The sequence below is a fragment of the Triticum aestivum genome, chromosome 3A (assembly GCF_018294505.1).
Source record: "Triticum aestivum cultivar Chinese Spring chromosome 3A, IWGSC CS RefSeq v2.1, whole genome shotgun sequence".
In the NCBI taxonomy this organism is placed as follows: domain Eukaryota; kingdom Viridiplantae; phylum Streptophyta; class Magnoliopsida; order Poales; family Poaceae; genus Triticum; species Triticum aestivum.
In genome coordinates, this window is record NC_057800.1 from 7,531,934 (window position 1) to 7,544,694 (window position 12,761).

At 47.9% G+C, this 12,761-nt stretch overlaps 2 protein-coding genes across 2 annotated transcripts; both read right to left on the minus strand.

Moving 5' to 3' along the window:
• Positions 1 to 4,964: 4,964 nt before the first annotated feature.
• LOC123059769 (probable LRR receptor-like serine/threonine-protein kinase At3g47570) lies at positions 4,965 to 8,549 on the minus strand. Its single transcript, XM_044482252.1, has 3 exons — positions 8,349 to 8,549; positions 5,554 to 8,263; positions 4,965 to 5,455 (listed from the first exon to the last, which is right to left on the minus strand). Exons 2-3 carry the CDS (start codon positions 8,237 to 8,239, stop codon positions 5,082 to 5,084), a joined length of 3,060 nt encoding a protein of 1,019 aa, XP_044338187.1. The 5' UTR covers positions 8,240 to 8,263; positions 8,349 to 8,549; the 3' UTR covers positions 4,965 to 5,081.
• A 1,549-nt stretch (positions 8,550 to 10,098) lies between these two features.
• LOC123059770 (60S ribosomal protein L9) lies at positions 10,099 to 12,015 on the minus strand. The gene is made up of 3 exons (XM_044482253.1): positions 11,558 to 12,015; positions 10,846 to 10,968; positions 10,099 to 10,435 (listed from the first exon to the last, which is right to left on the minus strand). Exons 1-3 carry the CDS (start codon positions 11,918 to 11,920, stop codon positions 10,352 to 10,354), a joined length of 570 nt encoding a protein of 189 aa, XP_044338188.1. The 5' UTR covers positions 11,921 to 12,015; the 3' UTR covers positions 10,099 to 10,351.
• Between the last annotated feature and the right edge of the window lie 746 nt (positions 12,016 to 12,761).

A 12,761-nucleotide genomic window follows, 5' to 3' on the forward strand; every position in this document is an offset into this window, starting at 1 on the left:
GTATTTGCGTACGCTGGGCTTTCGGGTGTGTATTATTTTTCGACAAAGATGGATTTTATTGGCTCAAAATGAAACATTAAGAGGATACAAACACAATAATCACACACAATGACTCTTGGCCTAATTTTCCAACCTTTTTGGTTTAACCAGCTGTATTACATCAAGTCTTAAAATTCCGGTAAGGTTGTGACCAAACCAGTGTCAAAAACCCTCACTGGGAAGCTTTGAGGAGTGCATGACCACATGATTCCACTCCTCATGTCCAAATCACCGTACGTACACGTGGATCAGCTGGCCTCATTCAGTATGTGATGAACAGTCACCCACATACTTCCGCACTATTTCGTTTGCATGGATGTGTGGATCACTTAGGGCATCTTCAGCCGTTGGCCCCCCGGGGGCGCTTAAAATCGCCGCCTGGGGGTGAGCCGGCGTAAAAATTGGGCCTGGGGCGAGTTGGTCCCCAGCCGGCCCCAGGGCCGCCCCCAGGCACGTTTTAAAATAAAAGAAGTTCGGCTTAAACACGATAAAATTCGGCCAAACACGATAAATTTCGGCACATTTCAGCGAAGTTCGCGGATTTTCATTACATAGCACATATATATAAACTAATCTAAAGGAAAAACTGGCTGAAGTCGCCGTCGTCGCCGCCATCGTCGTCGGCGGCCTTCTCCTCCTTGACGCGGGCGCCCCTGCTGGACCCCTGCCCGGCATCGCCATGGCGGACTGGTGGCGGCGCATCGTCGTCGTCGTCGTCGCTGTCGCAGATGACGACGACTCCGCCTTCGTCACGGCTGCGTCGACGCTCCGCGAAGCGAAGCAGGGCGGCGCGCTGGCGCTCCTTCGCCTTCTCCAGACGCTCCTTCTCCATCGCTATGGAGTCCCTGCGCGCCCATTCCAGGGCCACGTCGTCGTTGTCGAGCTCCGTCGTCACCGGCGCGGCCGGCTCCTTCTTCACCGGCGCGAGCCCGGGCTCCGCCTTTGGCTTGACGAAGCGCGGAGGAGGAGCCGACGAGGAGGCGCGCCGGCCGCCCTCGTTGATGATGATGCCGGCGCTGCGAGTGCGCCGGCCGAGCGGCGTCTCCGTCGCGGGCTCGGCCTTGACGCCGAGCAGTGCCGGAGGAGTGCGATGAAGATCGGGAGGAGGAAGAAGAGGAGGAGGACCCGAACCTCCTTGGCGCCCATGGCCCGGCGCGTCGGTGCTGCGCCGGGGCGGCCGCCCTCGCTGGGTACGCCGACGGCGGGTCGTTGCCGCCCTCGAGGTACGTCAGCATGCCCTCGAGTGTGCGGCCGGGGACGCCCCACCACAGGTGGCGCCCCTCGCTGTTCTGCCGGCCGCCAACCACCGGCGCGCCGTTGATGGACGCCAAGCGCTGCTACTGGCGGCGGCGCTCGAAATATGCCGCCCAAGTCGCGTGGTTGTCGGCGGCGTACTGGGGGAGGGAGAGTTGGGCGTCGGTGAGGGAGGCCCGCACGACCTCGACTTCCTCGGCGAAGTACGTCAGCTTCGCCACGGCGTCGGGCAACGGGGGAATGGGCACTCCCCCGGCGCTGAGCCTGCACCCCGTCGGCCCGGCGCGCATGTCCGGTGGCGCCAGGATGTTCGCCTGGAATAGGAGCCAGGACTCCTGTTCGCGGAGCGAACGGCGGCCGAAGCCGTTGGCCGCCGCCTCGTCTCCAGGGTAGCGTTCCGCCATGGTGACGGGCTCGAGAGAGGTAGGGAGATAGAGGGAGGGGCTGGGCGGCGGCGCTCGGCAGAGGTAGGGAGAGTGAGGAGCTGGGCGGCAGCGAGGGGCGGGGCTGGTGTGGGCACAGGCGAGTGCAGGTCACCGGCTATATAGCCGCGCCGCACCCGTGTGTACGCGTGCGAGGGAGGGGAGGCGTCGGCGCGTCGTCCTGTGACGCGCCGCCCGTGAGGAATCAATGGCAAGGTTGACCGGCGGCAGCCTTGGCATTGATTCCCCGCAGGAACCGAGGCCGTTGGGGGAATACGAGGTGCCGTGTCGCTGACGCGGCGGGCCCGCGGCTGTTTCGCGCCAAAACAGTTCGCCCCAGCGCCCCCGGGCGCCCCCCAGCGCGCCGGGTTCGGCCTGGGTCCGCCGGCGCTGTTTTCGGCCCAGGCCGGCGAAAATCGGGCTCTTAGGAGCGCGACTGGGCCATTTTTTTGGCGCCGGCGCGAAAAAATTGCCTGAGGAGACCTTCCTGGGGCGCGGCTGAAGATGCCCTTAGGATGTAGAGGCCGAGGTCTCTCCTTCTTTTCAGAAAAAACACAAAAGGAGTATTTCCATAAGACGAACCTTGGTTATGTGTGGAGCCATATGTGCTCAAATACAACTTTGTAACCACTAAATAAAATCACTTTCATGTGTTCATTTTCTTTTAAAAACGACCTTTTAATATATGCAAACACTTTGCTGCCGCTCTTGATTACGCTTAAGCTTTGCTCATGCAATGATGTAAAGATACATGAGTTCTGCCATTATATCACTTACGGCTTCATTTTATACACGTGCTTGACGTTTTCTACTTTTCTTTGAGCCCTTGTTAAACAAACACCGCATGGCCCATTTTTCATGCCACTATTTTAATCGCATTATTTCGCATTCTGGCCTTTGCATCGATTAATGCACAAATTCATATATTATTGATTATTTAACAATGTCAACGTAAGCCTAGCATCGATGTCGAATGACTCGGTTTAGAAAAAACAAGGCTATCCAAAATGGATCAGTCTTGTGACAAGATTTTCATAATCCTACCACAAACACTATGACATGCGACCAAATTAACTCAGAAATATGCTACTCCCAGACAAAACCTTCAAGAAAAGATCGTCGTACGTGCGCCGATGTTAACCAGTCCAACCAAAGGCCAGACATAGAATTTTCAACCACGAAGCCAAGCTTCGAGCTAACACCTTCAACAAGGGACGCTCGCATACTGACTTTGCCTTAGCTAGCCATAAAGAGAAGATCTTGGGTTCTCACTCGAAGTACGGCCATATTTGATGGCATGTCTGTCATTGCCAGCAGCCTCTAAAGATGATGCCGTCTCGCTAGCCAAATCCTAGCACCGAGACAGCCCAAAGCCATCCCGCACCGCTCAAGAGGATGGTGGATGCAGGTTGAGGACCATGCCGTCTTACTTCTGGTTACCGTCGCACCTCCTTCAATCCCCGATGATGAGAGAGTAAGAGTCTCTTGGACGTAGGATGGTCTTCAGATCCAATCACCATTACAACCACCATGTAGATTGTCGTCGTTGCGGCCACCTCACGGATCTTCCCACCATGTCCCCGGGGCCACCACCCTAGCGTCGTCTACCATCGCCCCAATCAATGTGATTTATCCTTCTAATACAGAGTCGTGTCGCCAGATCCAGCCCACACCATGGCCTTACTGCCAAGACCTGCATTAGCCCCTCATTCTTGTAGGCATGTCGGTGTCAGTCATAGGACACTACTCCGGATAAGAGTAGGATTCGCGCCTCCACATGCTCGACCTCGCATGTCTAGAGCACCATGAAACCCTTGACGATGAAGACCTCGAGTGTCCTCTGAGTTGGACGGTAGCTCCATGCATGTCCCGCCCATAGGTTCCCAAATCGGCATCATCTTTGGATCTCCATGCGACAATGTAGGGGACGACTCGTCAATTGCGAATCAAGTTATTTTTTCTCCACCCCCTATTTGGCGGGCGCACCACTGTACAAGCTTTTTAATAGATATACATGATATTCTCGTGGATATGTATTTAGTGTCGGATCTTGTATTGAGTCCAAGAGGATGATCTTCTGGTTGTGGACAACAACTCCAACTATTTACTGTCTCTATCCCATACATTAGGGTTTTTTTTAGTAAAAACAAACAAAATAGAGTCCAAGCCTCCTCTTACTCACCTCCCTCTTCTACGAACCTCCGGTCAATCCCATCCCCCCTACATATCTAGGAAGAGAACACCGTTCCTCCAGTAACCCCCAACTACCATGAAAACTCCCACCCGCCACCGACTTACACCTCGTCATTTGAATGATCAAAGATGTCACTATAAAATCCCTATTTGTTGTGATGAAAATCCTGGGGAGTAAGTTTTAACGATCCCTAAAAACATTTTCGGTGACGGTGACCATCTGTAGCTGATGGGCTCCCAAGGCAGCCCCCCCCCCCCCCACCCTCCCTTCTCAGCACTTTTGATGACCATTTGCTCTGGTTTTAGGTGACGCATGTTCACTATCACAAGATATGTACTTATTCGGTGACGATTTTCAGTGGCACGGAGTATCTTGGATGGGTTAATAAAGGAAATATAATAGAAAATTAGTGATTATATTTGTAGCTGAATTATTTTGTGGCATGTCCATTGTTAATAGACAAAAATTGCATGGAATAGGGATCGTTCAGTTCCCTTGTAAAGAAAGGAATTGGGAACATCCCCATATTGGCCTACGAAAAGACCAACGACCATGTCCCCGATGAGGCGAGGCGATGCGCGAGGACGGCACGGCGAAGCACAAGCGATTTCAGGTGTGATCCAGTTATTAACATACATCATAGCAAAAGTGTTTCGATCTGCTCGATTAGTTGACACACATTGTTATGCCAATAATGCTTTGCAGGCTATGGATCGAGATTGAATGACTAAATCAATCAAGCTTACCCCGCCATACATAAATCGTGTTAAGGAGTTTATGAAATTCACACGTGAACACAACAATGAAGGTGATTCAATCTTGTGCCATCTTGTGCTCATGCATCCAATGCCAGGATTTGATGCAGCATAATTCAAGGATAGTTAAGACTCACCTAAACAATGGTATGTCCAGTACCTATACAAGGTGGTTCGATCATGGTGAATCAATTAGTGATGGTGAAAGTCAAAAGAAGAATAACAATAAGGGTCTGTTTGGGAAAAGTAATATCAAAACTTTACCAAGAAATACTAGTACCATTCTTTCCCAATCGGTTACATGCTTAGTTTCTCATTTCGAGCAAACAAAGGACCAAATATAGTAAGAGAAGGCAAACACTCGTTGTTATATTTGCCATATAAATTATATAGACAAATCCTTATCTAGCTTTCGTCTCAATCTTGTGTAAAGAGATATGCATCTCTGATCCCATGCAGCTTGGCAGCCACTTCCTGCATGCTGATGCGCTCACTTGGGGACGACCTGGTGCAACACAGCCCAATACTAATCACAGAAATGAGACTCTGCGCTCCATTTTTCTCGACAACATCCATCGGAGTTTCCCGGCAGAGGTTCAGCTCCTGCAGCAGTTCTGGGTCAAGAATCTGCAGCACTTTATGGGGGAAGTTGATCTCTGCAAACTTTGCAATGCTCAATCCGTCCTTGAACATGGCATCCGTTGGCCTCCTTCGGATGAATACTTCAAGGAGGATGACTCCAAAGCTGTAAACATCCGAAGTAGTTGAAACCTGACCGCCCCCTGCACATTCTGTAGATCCAGCAAGAGTTTAGTTCCGACTCATTCGCATGATCAAACTGTCAAGGTTCATATGAAGAAAGAAAAACCAATGCAAGGACGGATGGTACCTGGAGCAACATATCCTATGGTTCCCTTTATTGCAACCGAAGACGTCGAAGTTGATTCAGAAGACGATGTTGTGGTATGAATCGGCAACCTTGCAAGCCCGAAGTCCCCAACATGAGCTACCATATCATCGTCTAGGAGAATGTTTCTAGGTTTCAGATCACAATGAACAATACCCTCTTGGTGAAGGTACGCCACTGCATCTGATACATCTGCCACGATGCTCAACCTTTGAGCCAGTGAAATGTAGTTCGAATCTGAAGAGCTTTCGTCACCCCGAGCAGAGTGTAGAAATTTATGCAAGTCCCCTTGTGGCATGAACTCATAGACTAGTGCTTTGAAGTCGATTCCTCTAGAATCAATGCTAGAGCATGTAGTAAGGATATGGACTAGATTGCGGTGCCGCACGTTCCTCAAAGCATTGCATTCTGTGATGAAGCTCTTTTGTGCTCCCCTTGTCTCGAGAGCAAAGACTTTCACAGCAGCCACATTTCCATCTCGAAACAGTTTGGCTTTATATACCGAACTGTACCTTCCACTGCCGATTACGTTGGACAAGGAGAACCCTTCAGTTGCTTTGGCGATATCATCATAAGAAACTTTGGGAAATTTTCTACCAAAAGAAGGTAGAGACATCAATTCTCTCCTTTGTTTTTTCCTCCAGAAAAGTAGCATGGACACGAAACCGGCAAGTAGCACCATGCTAGCTAGTGGAATCATCACTTTGAAACATAGTGGCCAAGTGTGCTTGGACGGGCTTGAAATTGTAACAGGGCATGCAGGTAGGTGTAGCTCTAGGACTCCACCACAGAGCCCATGATTTCCGCCTATGCGTATGGCAGTTGTGTTCTTGAAGACACCTTCTTCTGGAACTTCACCATCAAGACGGTTGAATGACATATCTAGTTGTTGAAGGTATTTCAGAGCAGCAATGGACTTCGGTATGGATCCATATAAGTGGTTGTGAGACACAGTAAGCACCTCCAAGTTGCTTATGTTTCCTAATGAAGTTGGAATTCTTCCACTAAGAGAATTCTGATCAAACTCGATGACTTCCAAACTTTCGCAGCCATCGAGTGTCTCAGGGATGACACCAGATAGGTTATTTGATGAAATTAGCAGATACAGCAGTTGCTTGGCATGTCCTATTTCTATAGGAAGTGCCCCATCTAGTTTATTGGAATATAACCCAATTCGACTTATTGTAGGAATGCTCAAGATCTCTTTTGGTATGCTGCCATGAAGATTGTTGTTGGAAATGCTCAATTTTTCAAGGACCTTAAGGTTTCCCAAACTTGGGGGTATATTTCCATATAAATGGTTAGATTCTAGAAAGAGTTCTATCAGCTGAGATAAGTTTGCAAGGGATGATGGAATAACCCCTGTAAAGGAGTTGTTAGCTAGCTCTATTCCTTGTAAATTGTGCAGAGTTCCAAGCCATTCTGGCAAAACACCTGTAAACTGATTTTCTCCTAACCCTAATTTGAATAGGCCTCGCAGATTTGCTATGCCAGAAGGAAAACCTCCTGATAATTTATTTGTTCCCAAAAGGAGATTCTGAAGCTGATCAGAAAGGTTTCCCAATGAATTTGGTACATTTCCTTGTAGGTGATTCCCTTTCATTGAGAAACTCTGTAGCTCGGTGCAATTGGTTAAGCTGCTCATAAACTCCCATTCCTGCTTGTTACGAGCGTGGAAGTGGTTGAATTCAAGATTCAAGTAGGACAGCTTGTTAAGTTTGCCGATGGTACTATGTACTACACCAGTAAGATTATTACTTGACATGTCGACGTAGTGCAGCTCGGAACAATTTATCAATGAATAGGGAATATGCCCATGAAAGAAGTTGTCAGCCAATTGAAGAAGTTGGAGGTTAGGGAGATGGTTACCGAGGTAGGTTGGTACCTCCCCACCTAGATAATTGAAGGCAAGGCTAAGAAGATTGAGAGCAGAAAGATTTAAGATGGCATGTGGGAACGTGCCCGTCAACTTATTGACAGCCCCTAATAGGATCTGCAGCTTGTGCAGCTTTGCGAAGTCATTTGGGATATTGCTCTCAATGTGATTAAACGTGAAAGTGATACCTCTTAGTGTTGTAATATTGGCAAGAGAAGAAGGGATGGTTCCAATGAGATCATTGCCGGAGAGGCGCAGCTCTTGCAGATGACTAGGTAAATTAGGAAATTTACCAGCTAGATTATTCCCAACCAGCCGAAGCATCATTAGGCTGGTACAGTTGGAAAGATTAGGTATCCTTCCTTGCAATCTGTTAAAATTCAAGTAGATGGTTTGGAGGTTATGCATATGACCAAGGGATGGAGGGATCTCTCCGGAGAATGAATTATTTGGTAGGAATAGAGACTGTAGGAATGTAAGGTTTCCAAGAGAAGGAGATATTTGCCCTGCTAAACCTCGTCTTGTAAGATTGAGCGAAATAACACGAGGAGGGGTGGTTATCGTCCCACACGAGACACCTTCCCAGTGGCAGAAGTGGGTGCTATCGTTCCACGACATCAAGGCTTGTTGTGGGTCAAGCATGACCCCTTTCTTGAATTCAAGTAGCGACAGCCGATCTGTCTCGTTTCCATGCAAAGAACTACAGATCATGGTCTGCACACTGTAAGCCACCATGAGCACCATCACAAACTGTCGTGCTGTAGTGACCATCATGCATGGATGGCCAGGCATCTTTGCTCAACTGACCGTGGTTAACTATATGCAGAGATAAAAACAAGGAAAATTTTAGGTAATAACCAACTAGACGCTTAGCAAAATCCATTTGTGGTATGTGATGTACCTGGCAGCAGAGCAGATTATTTTGTTGCACTTGAGAGTTTCCCTCTTTGTGGAATCTGAATATGCTCAAAGTTCCTTCAGCAAGTACTATAACTATTGTCTTCCAGTCTGAGTAGCAATATTTCTTCAAACTCCTGCAATTTCATAAGACTTAATCAGTTGTTTTCCTATCACATATATGCTGGCTATTCATGAATTAATATGATGCTAAAAAAATACTACCTCCGTTCCTAAATATAAGTCTTTTTAGGGATTTCAATTTGGACTACATACGGGTGTATGTAGACATAGTTTAGAGTAGTTTAGAGTGTAGATTCACTCATTTTGCTCCGTATGTAGTCTATATTAGAATCTCTAAAAAAGACTTATATTTAGGGACGGAGGGAGTGCAAGGCAAAGTGACTGCGAGAAAACAGCATCGTGTAAATTCAGCATATGATACCTGACAAATCAGACGGTTTCTTTAAAATTCTTGCACGCGGGTATATTTAAGGAGCTTGCTAATGCACACACACAAAAATAAAATCCTCATAAAAGATTACTGACAATTACAAACACCTACTGCCGATGGAGAATATAGGCAGGGACCATTCCATCAGCCTTAAGCTAGGCTGCCATCATTCCATCAGCTAGCTTTTGGCATTTGGGCAACAGCTATAGGCAGGGATCTAAAATTAAACAGTGTGAGCATGTCATCCGATTTTCACAGCAAAGAATACATTTCTCTTCCCCTTTACAGAAATGCTTCAGCAAATAAATGGTACAGTACCTGAGTATGCAAATTCACAGTGCCTGTGCACCTCTTGTATGAGGAAGAACGTCGTGCGCTTTGGTTGGAGAAGGGAGGCAGCTTATACACTTTGGTCTCCAAGCATGAGCCTTATATAGGCATTTCGTCTGCCGACCTAAAAAACACTAGTTGATTCAGTCAACTTTAATCTATCGTTGAAAATGAAAGGGCCAGATAACCTCCAAAACAAAAAAACAGTATTGCTGCTATTATTGGAAATGGAAAGCGCCACGCGCCGGTAAAATTGACCAACTTCGATTTCAAGGATGACATGACAATGACATGGGGCCCTCCTTATCGTTGACTTTGTGGATCACTGACAACAGTTGAATTATACAATGTGTGCTTCACCCACTGTCCATGATGTGGCGCTGTAGTTGTAGTTGACAAAGAAAGATAAGATACTATCATATTCATAGCTCACTGAACGAGAAAATTTAACTGTAAATAGGTCTTCCATGTCCACAATTTCACATTGAGAAGATACTGGTTGGTTTATGAAGGTGGTTCCTATTGCTCAGTTTTGCCACAGGAATCAGTGCGCCCATATAGTTTAAGCTTACACGCCTAGGGGAAATGCCCTTTGGTTCCAGGGAGGGACGACGGCGACTGACACTTCGATGAGTCAAATTCCCCGGCCTGCAAAACACTCCGATGAGTCAAAATTCCCCGGCTGGGCAGGGACAACGGCGGCGACTGACGCTACAGCCCGCTGGAGACTGGCTGGTTTCACCAAAGCACGGACCATGCTCTGCTCTTCATTCTTGGCTGGAAAACACTCACCTGACCTCGCGCCAGCCCATACAGCCCAACTATACGGCCCACAATTCCTTGAAATAAAACTACAGGGCCCACAAGCACAGATAATAGACACCAACCTACCGATTATCCTTATGAAAATCTCAGAGAAGAATTCCACAAAAACAGAACCAGGAGCCAGTGACAGGCAAAGCAGACAGCATGAAGCCAAGCAGAACCAGCATAGATAACAAGAGGTCTTATAGGCAGGTAAAGACGGCATCTCCAAGCTCCAGTTACATGACATCCCTGATAAATTGATCCGGTACAAAACTACAGCAAACTTCTGTTGATTCACTCGAGCCAAAAAAAAGAAGAGACGGCTTCTGATCTTGGTTTCGACAAGCTCCAAGAACTCTAGGACAGTTTCTGCTACCAGCTACAAAGGGGCTGCGGATGGATAGATCGCGACAACACTACTCTTCCTTGATGGCGCCCTTGTCGCTGACGTAGATTCCGTCCAAGAACTTCCTGATGTCCTTGTTCTTCACGTGGCATTTCTGGTTCAAGGAAAACGAAACAACCATTGGTCAGGATGGGGATGATCGGTGGTGTAGGATCAATATAGGGAACCACATGCTGCCAGTGCAACGCCAGTAAATGTTATGCATTTGTCGTGTACCAACAATACATTGATATTCTTCTATTCTATAGCTCATCTTCCAGGTTAGGTTAGGCTATGCACTTGTCACGCCTAAACTAGAAAAGATGCATCAACACTCAAAGAGCGCGATAGAGTGGAACATACAATCGTTCCACAGTGTGCTACAACACCTACATGACTACAACTAATTGTGATACAGAAAATTCTGGCAGTAACATACAATCTCATTCAGAGATAGGCCTAACAGGTAAAATGACGCAACTTATGATGCGAGTTTTCAGTATGAGCATAGGCAAGGGCTCTAACCTGGTTGATCAGGGCAGCAGAGCGAGAGACGAGCTCAATGTCATTGCCATCCAGGACGATCTCGTCCTTGACCTTCTCAGACCGCAGGATCGTCACACCATCAAGCATGTCAACTTTCCTTACCTGTTCAAGGAAAAGGAGAATCTCAGTACAGTTCATATATGACTCAAGTAACACACATAAAAGCGTCAAAACAGATGAAATCCACACAGGGCATCGCAAACACACGATGCCAAGAGTGGCATTTGCTTCCCTGCAGTACACCACAGTCAGATTCATTGATCATACCAGCACTATGAGCCGATTATGACACGAGTGTCACCACTACTACAGTAGTAGTGACGCCTGTTCTAGGAATATCAGCAAGGAGTGATCAAACATCTCAAGTAAGGTTGCCATCATTGCAGCAGTCTCAACATCTGTTTTATAAAACTCTTAAGAACTCACAAAAACCATTCATTTCTAAGCAGATTTCCCAAGCTACACCAGTGTCATGGTAGGTAAAAAGCTACACAAATCACATACGCAGAATGATATATGAACAGAGATTTTACTGCCTATAAATAACTCACAATTCAGCAATCACTTATAAACCAGGCATCTGATGAATGGAACACTACACTGTCAGGCAATTAGCTGCTTATATCACCAAACCCCTAAATCGAGCTCGCCGATCTGACTGTTTGGTCAAGGAAAAAGAAAAGAAATTTACCTTCTTTTCTCCGAGGAAGTTCCTGATCTCGATGCCGCGGTTGGCGGCGGTGATGGAGGCGTTGATGGGGAAGTGAGCGTAGACGAAGCGCATCTTGTAGCGGAAGCCCTTGGTGACGCCGGTGATGAGGTTCTGGACGTGGGAGATGGCGGTGCGGATGGCGGCCATGGTCTTGCGGGTGCCGAACCAGGCGTCCACCTTGAGCTTCCGCCCGCCCTCCTGCAGCTGGAAGTCGAGGTTGAGGTGCTTGAAGTTGCGGGTCAGCGTCCCCCGCGGCCCCGTCACCGAGATCATCTTGGCGGAGACCTTGACGGTCACCTCCTCCGGGATCTCCATCGTCTCCGACGCCAGGATCGTCTTCATCTTCGCCCGACGCTGCTTCTTCCTCCTCCTCCTCTGTGACGGTGGTGCGGCGGCGGTGCTGGGCTGTGCTGTGCGGACGGCGGCGGCGGCGGCGCGTCTGGCAAGGTGAGATCTTTTATAGCTGGCGTCGCTAGGGTTTTCTCTCTGTGGGCTGTGGGCTGTGGGCTGTGGCCCTGGTTTGGCCCAGTACTCCTCTTTTATTCTTGATCCCAGTTACGACACCTGACAACATGTGTGTGAATCAATCTGCGCTGGCCCTGGCCCAGTATCAGTTACTCTTCTTCTTCTTCTTCTTCTTCTTCTACGGAATATATGTTAATATCACCAAGGTTGTCTTGGTCTACTGTTATGTTAATGCGACCAAGATGCATGTGTTAATGTCTGTCTGCCTAGATACTTGGCGGGATTTGGAGCTACTTCAACAGTTGAATTTCAATCTTGCCCATTTTGTAAGTGCTTGAAGTTGCGGGTCAGCATTCCAAGCGGCCCCGTTACCATGATCATCTTCGTCGACACCTTCACGGTGTCCTCCTTCAGGATCTCCATCGTCACCGACTCCATAATGGTCTTCCTCTTCGCTCGACGCTCCTCTTCCTCCTCGGCGGCGGTAGAGTAGTGTGGCGGTTGTGCTGGGCTATGCGGGCGGCGGCGGTGGAGTGGTGTGGCGGTTGTGCTGGGATGTACGGGCGACAACAAATGGCACACAAGGTGAATAGATGTCTACTATATCTAAATAGTTTGCGTTCCATGTTTTTATTGAAAGATGGTGTCACATTATGTTTAATTTAAAATGTTTTCTCTTTTTATACACATTTTATCAGATGCTTTGTATGTTTAATTG

What these genes read in the sequence shown, in the direction of transcription:
- LOC123059769 (XM_044482252.1), bottom strand. Translation starts at nt 8,239, where the DNA reads ATGCCTGGCCATCCATGCATGATGGTCACTACAGCACGACAGTTTGTG. An exon ending in CATAGGATATGTTGCTCCAG is followed by an intron (nt 5,456 to 5,553) that starts GTACCATCCGTC and finishes CTGGATCTACAG; the next exon opens with AATGTGCAGGGGGCGGTCAG.
- LOC123059770 (XM_044482253.1), bottom strand. Translation starts at nt 11,920, where the DNA reads ATGAAGACGATCCTGGCGTCGGAGACGATGGAGATCCCGGAGGAGGTG. An exon ending in ACTTCCTCGGAGAAAAGAAG is followed by an intron (nt 10,969 to 11,557) that starts GTAAATTTCTTT and finishes TTCCTTGAACAG; the next exon opens with GTAAGGAAAGTTGACATGCT. An exon ending in CTGCTGCCCTGATCAACCAG is followed by an intron (nt 10,436 to 10,845) that starts GTTAGAGCCCTT and finishes TCCTTGAACCAG; the next exon opens with AAATGCCACGTGAAGAACAA.